This window comes from Lipotes vexillifer, unplaced genomic scaffold (assembly GCF_000442215.2).
Source record: "Lipotes vexillifer unplaced genomic scaffold, Lipotes_vexillifer_v1.1 scaffold177, whole genome shotgun sequence".
Lineage (NCBI taxonomy): Eukaryota > Metazoa > Chordata > Mammalia > Artiodactyla > Lipotidae > Lipotes > Lipotes vexillifer.
The window spans coordinates 1,164,448-1,173,393 of NW_006796206.1; the positions used below are offsets into that span (position 1 = coordinate 1,164,448).

An 8,946-nucleotide genomic window follows, 5' to 3' on the forward strand; every position below is an offset into this window, starting at 1 on the left:
TTATGGAGGAATGAAAAAAAAACAAAAAAAAAAACCCCAAACATCCTTTTTTTGGTTTTTTTTGTTTCAAAAAAAAAAAAAAAAAAAAGCTCCATAGAGCAGTCGATGGTCAGGTTTTGAGTAGGAAAGCCCCAATTCCCAGATCCTTCAAATCTTCCCAGGGCAAAGGGAGAACCAACACCACATGGTGGCCCCAAAGGCTCAACCAGCCTCTGACCAGCCAGACCCCTCAATCCCCAGCCCCTGCTCCAGGCCAGCAGCCTCCCTGGGAAATAAAAGGCATGTTCACTATGAAGTGTTAAGGGATCAGAATATGCCACCCCATAAGAGGCCACTCTGGCATAAGAATTATTTTGAGCTAAAGACACTTGACAAATGGCAGATGCCAAACAAGCTCTCTGCCCTCCCCCACTATTTACCTAAAAACAGGACATAAATTCCCATTTCTAAAGGTGTCTCCCCATCCTATGCCAGAAAGAGGAAAGCAGCTCTTAGACTCTGAATCACCAGAGACAACTCTGGACTCTGACCAACTCCAGAGGCACCAGCAGGAACCTACAGGATGAACCCAACTGGAGCAGTCGGTCTCACTCCAGTACCCAGCGTCCGGCAGTTTGCTGCCCTAAAAGGCCACACTCCTGTTCCTTTGACTCCTCACTTCTCTACAAATGCACTGTTCTTCGTTACGATGCTGCCCAAGCCCCAAGTCCTAAGCATCCCTTTGAGTTACTCATCACAGAGTTTCTCCTACCTGTCTGTGGGCCGCAAAGGCTGATAAACTCTGTTTTTCTCATTAATCTGTCCTCTGTCAGTTTAATTTCCAGGCCCCTGGCACGGAACCTAAGAGGGTAAAGGAAAAGGTTTTCCCTCCCCTACAGAAGCTTTCTGAAAGCCACTGCAGCAGAAATGCATTTCCTTGCTCCCAACTAAGAGAAACACCTGAATCAAAGAACCGCCACAACCCATGTGAGACCAAGAAAAGGGGGTCAATGTGAAAAATAACTGTGAACCGGGTATTTCTGTTGCTAAGCCCCAGTGCAGCCTGACCCAAGGAACCAAGCTGGACCAGGCTGTGGTGGTAACATACGAGATGGACAAGACCCGCCAGGGCTTGCGCCCACCTGCTAACCCCACCAGACAACACTGTCATTCCACCTGGACTCAGAAGACTGGTCTTCTACCTGATCCCACAAGTATCCCCCATCCCCAAATGAAAAAGGTGCTCTTGTTTTGTCCTTTTAAATTCGAGAATTCGCTCTAAGACCCTTTACTAAAAGCCAAAGCACGTGGGGTGCTGGAAAGGCACACTTTTGGGAAGAAAAAACAACACTCTAGGATGTTTTACCCTAAGGGATGAAAACTGTATTACAGGCTAATGTGTTAAAGTGTTTAGTTAAGACAGTTAAATTTAGAATGAGAAACCGTCTCTCCCTGCCTGAGAAGGTTTTTAAAGCACCAGTTACCAATCATGCTTTTGCAGTGAGACCTGTTAACATAAGGCATAGCTCAGAGCAGGTATGTAGAGAGACCTCCCCAAATAGTCCTCTCTTTTCTCAAAACTTATTTGGTTTTAATTCTTCACTTAACATATTTTAAGAATAAATATCCACTTTCAGAAGGAGGCAAGTGCTAAGTCCAACAAAATAAAAGACGGACAAGGTGTCACAGCTGCAAAGTTGGGAGTAACTAACTTCAGGGGTCAAATAACATTGTTGCTGTGCAAAAACACGAATCTTAGCATTTTTTTTCTTCCCCTGAGATAAAAAAGGACCTTCACTTCTATAAAGGGTGACGAGACCACGGGCCTGAGAATGAGGCTTTTGTTGGTTTGTTTTTTTTTTTTTAATTTCGGGTGAATTTTGTCAGACTGACTCTGCAAAATTTGACTGATGACAAGTCAAACTCATTTTGCTTTAGGTATTAAGCCAAGAAGTTCAATTATCGTGGAGAATACCGTTAAGGGAAAAGAATATGATTCAAAACGCTGTAGTGTCTAGAAGGCTGTAAGGGCGTGATAAGAAAGACGGGGAAATGGGGAGAAACATCACAGCCCAGGGACCTACCTTCACCTTCCCTTTGACAAAGCTGGCGATGTCGTCTTTACTATCAAAGACGGACAAGGTGCGGAGGAGATTCTGCTCCAGCCAGTCCCAGTGCTGGTTTATTTCCTCTAACGTGGCACCTGGGTTAGAGCAGAAAAAGACACAGAGATGAAGAGACAAAAGCAATTCTTGAAATATGAACTCACTTTCCAAATACGAGTCCTGCGTTTACGTTATTAAAACACTCCGGTTTCTCACATCCCAGTTTGCTGGCTGACAAGGCAGGCACCCTCCACTGGGGCCCTGGTCCCAGTCACCGCAGCACTGGGGTTTGGGAACACCCATCCCTCTGCCACACGGATGGGCCAACCAACCAGACGAGTCATCCCCGGGACCTCTCTGTGGGCATCCTGCCAGTCTCACTAATGCATGGAATTCTGACCACCTCTACTCAAGTGACAGAAACATCTATAATTATACAGCCATTCCAAGGGAAACAAGCCCCAGGGTGACCAATTCTGAACATTCTCACAGAATTTACCCCATAAGAATGAGGGTCCCTCAAAAGGGACCTCAGCCCAAGTTCACAGAGAGAAGACCTCTGGAGATGGCTCTGCCAGTGGCCCAAGGGCGTTGCCACTAGGACATTTCCAAGTTTATCAATCTGTACTTCATATCTTTTATTAAAAAATCCCTTAAAACAGATATAAAAAGAGGTTTTATTGTACATGTTAAAACAAAACCACAGAAACATTAAATGGTACCTAGTAAGTTAATTTCTTTCAAAGGCAACTAAAAACACAATCAACCTTCTAGTGAAGCATTAAGCAACATTGTTACCAAAAAGCTTAGACACCTTAGTTGTCATTATTTCCTCCTAGACCTCCCCACTGGACATGGGCACCTTGGCACGGGGACTGTGCCAGCTCCAAGTGGTGTGACAGAGGTTTGATCAAGTCCATGACTTGAAGCAAGCATGGTCCTGCACAAGAAGAGGCATGTGTACATCGGGTATGTCTAGTGTGGAAATAGGTGAATGCCCGGCTAGGAGGGCCGGGTTTCCCAAGTGGGAAGCCGAAGATACTCTAACCTCAAAGGGCTGGCGGACAAGCAACAGTGCCGAATAATCTAGCCAATGTGAGAGGCATAATGACCAACAGAGTCACGTACCACTTACAGAGAAGCCAGACATGCATTATGCTACCTCTGAGCTTTCTCTCTCTCTGTTACCTGCAGCGTTGCTCTCCCCAGAGTGTGAACGTATGTGAGGACCTTATAAATACCCCCCACATAGAAATGCCAGAGAACTCACCTTGGACCTGTGGACTTGGGGTGAGTATGGAGAACATCTGTACTAGGACTATTGTTCTGATGGGCACTTTGGGAAGGAGTAAAAAGAAGAATCTAAGACAACTCTCATTTTTCCTCATAAGGAAAAATGAGAGTTTAAACCAATGGTATTTATTTCCCTGTATTCTCCAATTTTTAGGCATGGCATTGCCAAAGCAATGTCCTTTGGTCATCACTAGAGCAGACTTCTCGTCCTTCTGATAAGGGCACTAATCCCATCAGGGTGGCCCCACCCTCATGACCTCATCTGAACCTAATCACCTCCCAAAGGTCCCACCTCCAAATACCACCACATTGGGGGTGAGGCCTTCAACATTTGAATTTGGGGAGGGGGACACCATTCAGTCCATAACAACCAGTGACCTTACCCAGCTCTCCATGAGCCCTACCTCCTGTCTTGCTCTTTTGAGATCAATAAACCCAAGACGCAACCCACTTGGGGTAAGTGGCCACGAACTCTATCTACTTCCCATCCACCTAGGAGGCCCCTGCAGTCTCAGGAAGCCCCTGGCTCTTCAGGCTCCCTACCCCTCTTATGGGAGGGAGAGATCATTTTGAAACAATGGCCTCACACCACAAGTTTCCAGGCTCCACAGCAGGGCTCTCTTGAAGTTTCCAAACAATGTCCCCCTGAACTGAGGACCCACACCGTCTGCTCCTCACATTCAGCACTGATGTGGCTGAGGTGGGCATCTAATTTACCTGCCTCTGGCTTAATTCTCCTTGCCCGTTCAGTGTCCTCGGGTGGCAGCTCCATAAGTGTCAGTCACCAGGACACCCCCTAAATCTCGTTGGTCAGCAATGGTTTCTTTGCAGGGTGGGTGGAGGGACAGCACATCACACGATTCATCTCAGGAGAGAGTCTCTGGGCCACTGAAGCCAATAAATTTGCACAGGCTCCTTGGAGTGGGCAGCTCTCTGCTCTTCTGTGGCACTTTAAGGTTTCCTCTCTCTAGATCTTTTTTTTTTTAATTTAACTTTTATTTTATATTGGAGTATAGTTGATTTACAATGTTGTGTTAGTTTCAGGTGTACAGCAAAGGGATTCAGTTATACATATACATATATCCATTCTTTTTCAGATTCTTTTCTCATATCGGTCATACAGAGTATTTAGTAGAGTTCCCTGTGCTGTACAGTAGGTCCTTGTTGATTATCTATTTTATATATAGTAGTGTGTATATGTTAATCCCAAACTCCTAATTTATCCCTCCCCCATCCATAGATCGTTATCCTTTATTATGCATCATAATAAAACCAACTGGTCAGAATTTTTTTTTAAAAAAAGGGTAAGGAATACATGGAAAAAAGAATATCTGTACTGGCCTTCAATCTTTTGCCATATGTTTTCATATACTTCCTAATTTACCAAAAAAAAAAAAAAAGACTTGGGGGACTGAGGAGGAACAGAGAGGGGACAGGACTCACTCTGTGACCTTTCTGTCCCAGGCGTGGTCTCACTGATGTGAAATGAAGGCTGAGTGAGGAAGGAAAAAAAAAAAAAAGACTTGGAGGACTGAGGAGGAACAGAGAGGGGACAGGACTCACTCTGTGACCTTTCTGTCCCAGGCGTGGTCTCACTGATGTGAAATGAAGGCTGAGTGAGGAAGGGGGCCTCAGATACATCTCCAAGGTCACTCGTATCGAGTAGAAGGCAAACCAGGGTGTGAGCTCATTCTCTATGACCTTGAAGTGCCCTGGGGTCCTCCCATAGAAACTGCATTTTAATTTTCAAGTAACACTTACATAATCCAGTCCAGTAGTTCAGTCCAGTAGTTCCTAGGGCTTGACACTAAAAAAGCTACTTTGTGCTTGCATGTAGAGCACACACTCTCCCCGCCATCACATTTTCCTGAGGGTGTCTTCCTGGATGACATAAGACAGCTTTCCATTGATCCTGTTCCTAAGCTCATAGGGCCAACAGTTAGCTGTGAAACCACGTGTGTCTTCTCCACCTGCTAACTACAGACGCTGTGAATAAAATTCCAACCGAGCCCCACCACAGTATATCATGTGGAATTAAGACCTGAGGTCACATCATCCAAAAACTTGACTTGTATCCTTTAAGAAATTCTTCTACCGCCTGGGGAGGAGTCTTAAAATAGGGGGAAACCATTCTAGAGCAAAAGGAAGCTCACACCTTGAGAGAGAAAATCAACACACGTGTAAAAATCGATCACTGAGCCGCAGTTAGGGGAGGCTGTAAGGAAACCCGTCACCCTGTCCTGAATCTGACACGGCTGTGTGCCTCTCCCAGCAAAGACAATCACCGTGATGGAACTTTCCCACTCGACTGTCTTCTACTTCCTACGAAAGTTGCCAAATGGCAGGGAAATTTTCCGAACTATAATTTCCTCTGCAGGGAAGTCTTATGATGGGCTTCAAAAATACCGTAAATCAGTGCAAGCCGGCTGCACACCAATGACTCAAAGGACTAGAAAGGAAAGTCACGTAACATATATGACACATTGAAGCTCTGAACCCACATGGCAGCCATGTTTCTCAGCTACATGAAGCAACCCACCAGAAAACAGCTGTTTTTTAAAAAATGAAATATTTAGAAAATACATGCCACTTTATAAGGGCAATGACTGACTTATGAAATATTTGTTAGAGTTATGCACACACTCATAAATATATTTCTGTCTGTGAGTCACGGTCAAAATGTTTGAAAGCCACGTTACAGACATATAAGTGGTGAAAAATGTACAGAGGCGAAAATAAGAAAGTGAGAATTTGTCATCCATTGAAGGGACAGAATGATAAAAAGGCTACACACTGACTCAACACTATAGCAATATTCCCACTGCTTCTGCTGTGGGCGTCCCAAAGCCAAGATGGCAGAGAACTGTTATGGCCTGAGTTGGGTCCCCCCAAATTCATATGATGAAGCCCTAACCCCCAATGTGACCATATTTGAAGATTAGGGCCTCTAAGGAAGTAACTAAGTTTAAATTAGGTCATGGGGCAGGGATCATTATAAGGACTGGTGTCCCTGTAAGAAGAGGAAGAAACACCAGGGATGTATCATGTGAGGACCCAGCAAGAGGGCAGCCGTCTGCACACCAAGGAGAGAGGCCTCAGGAGAAACCAACCCTCCTGGCACCTTGATCTTAGACTTCCAGACTCCAGAACTATGAGAAAATAAATTTCTGTTGTTTAAGCCATCTAGTCTGCTGTATTTTGTTAACACAGCCCTAGCAGGTTAATACAGCTTTCTAAAACCAAAATGTTTTTAGATACAAGATAAGATAGCTTATTGTGGATTGTAACAGAAGTCCAATTAGCAAAATTACATCGATACTTTGTTTCATTAAGGCCCCTAATTTTTGCTGAAAAAGACTTCTCTCTTTTCTAAGAAAATTCAAGTTCAGTGGATCTTACACATTACCCACACAAGAAGTCAAAAAATCAAATTTGTAAATGGCAATGCAAAACTAAAACACAGTATTAGAAACATCAGTTATGACCACAAAACAAACCACACTGATGGATTTATAAATAACCAACTTGATGGTCTAAGAAAGAACTGCCAGAGGTGCAGGCATAGGACATTTTCTGAAGCCAGGCATTTTGTTAGGTATGTTGTACACTTAACCTTGTTTATCTTCATGAAAAGCATCACAAGATAGGTATTGTTATTTCCATCTCCTAGGTGAGAAATGTAAAGTGCAGACAAGAGCCAACCTTGAGGCCTGATCTTCTGGCTCTTTCTGTAACGCATGGTGGAGACTGGAGCCTGGGGAGTAGGGTGGGGCGGGGGGCAGCTCCCAACAGCTGAGTCGCTTTGAAACTCACACACAGTATTTATTATCTTAGGTTTGCCCCAGAGGTATTTTCAGGAAATAAAACAAGCATCTCATTGTCTATACTTACAGCTTCTGCACAGAAAATAGCCATATATAACTTGATCCCAGCTTCAGTTTTAAAAAGCAACTGTCTCTTTCTGCATAGTAAATATCCAATTGAATTAAGTATCTTCTCCAGATACCTAGATCCTACTTTACAATGACATGGGCATTGCATGTGCATCCTTCAGATCTGTTCCTTTGCAAGAGTCAACGTTTCTCTACTGTCCAAACACTAAAAGGCTTCTGTCTAAATGCCTGGACTAAAAGCCACACAGACCACAAAAGGACTAATTAAAAGTTTAACAGTCAAGGCAGTGTCATTCCTAAATTCCACTCAACACTCATCCTACACAGAGAAATACTGAGGCAAAGAATCTAGTAAAAATTACAAATGACAGGGGAAAGGGTTGGACCAAAGCTTTAATTTTCAGAAATCTCACATTCTTCAAGTGGACACTCTAACATCTAATCTATATTGTCTGAAGCAGCATCTTTACAAGAACACGTAAAAGTTCAATATCAACATCACGTCATCATGCTTTTTTTTTTTAAACCTGTGTATACTTCTCACTATATAGTTTAAGAAAATAAGTTCTAAACCTTTCTTTTTACATAATTTATCCTTTTTTGCCTTCAAATTAGAATGAGTCCCTAAAATTATTTGCGATAAGTGAAAAACAAACTCAACTTCCTTGACACTGAAAGTAAAATAGATTTTTAATTTATAATTGAAATAGTCATTAAAATGTCCTTGTTCTAGTGCCATTAGAAACACTTCTCAGAAATAGAAGCAGGGATGGTAGCAGAGATGTAGGAAATTTTGACCTACGTAAACAAAACAAAAATCAATCAATAGAAACAGAATCAGATATGAAGCAGATAAAAAGACAAAGACATACAACAGCTGTTATAAATATACTCCATGTGTTGAAAAAGTGGAGGAAAGCAAGAGGATGGTGAGGAACTAAATGGAAGACATTTTAAAAATTCCAAATCAAACTTTTAGGGATGAAAAACAGTGTCTGAAATCAAAAATATACTGATACGATTAAAAGTAAATTGGACATTGCAGAGAAAAGGGCACTTGATAGCAACAAAAACTCTGAAATGAAAAACAGAAGAAACAGGATGAACAAAACAGAAAGGACAGAGCATCAGTGAACTGTGGGACAATAACAAGCAGCTTGAAATCTGTGTAACTGAGGTCCCAGGAAAAGCGGGGTAGGGGAACCAGAGAGCAGAAAAAAAATGTTTAAGTATATGTGCTACCAAAGCGAGAACAGAAAAAGTTTTTTGAAGAAATAATGGTTGAAATTGTTTTCAAGTTTGATGAACACTATAAACCCACAGATTCAAGATTCTCAACGAACACCAAGTGGAAAAACCTTTAAAGAAAATTACAGAAAATCACACCATAAGCAAACTAGTGAAAACCAGTGATAAAGAAGGAAAAAAAACACAATATTTACAGTGGAACAAAGATAAGAATGATAGTAGACTTCCTATCAGAAACGATGCAAGCCAGAAGACATGGAACAACAGCTTTAAAGTACTGAAAGAAAATTAATTTACAAGTAATTGAAGAAAACATGAGTGGATTCCTGAGTAACTCAGGAATGAGAAAACCTTCCAACCATAACTCAAAATCACAAAGTATAAAAGAAAGGCATGCTAAATCCCACTACGTGACAAGCTGGGGAAAG

The 8,946-nt window shown here is 42.5% G+C and overlaps 1 protein-coding gene across 2 annotated transcripts in view; it reads right to left on the bottom strand.

The window, feature by feature from the left end:
* The window catches only part of TBC1D8 (TBC1 domain family member 8), a 125,473-nt gene that overhangs the window by 55,937 nt on the left and 60,590 nt on the right, over positions 1–8,946 (bottom strand). For both annotated transcript variants that reach the window (XM_007468336.1, XM_007468335.1), the window contains exon 3: positions 2,064–2,182. In XM_007468336.1, the coding sequence (XP_007468398.1) occupies positions 2,064–2,182 (119 nt within the window). The remainder of the gene's footprint in view (positions 1–2,063; positions 2,183–8,946) is intronic.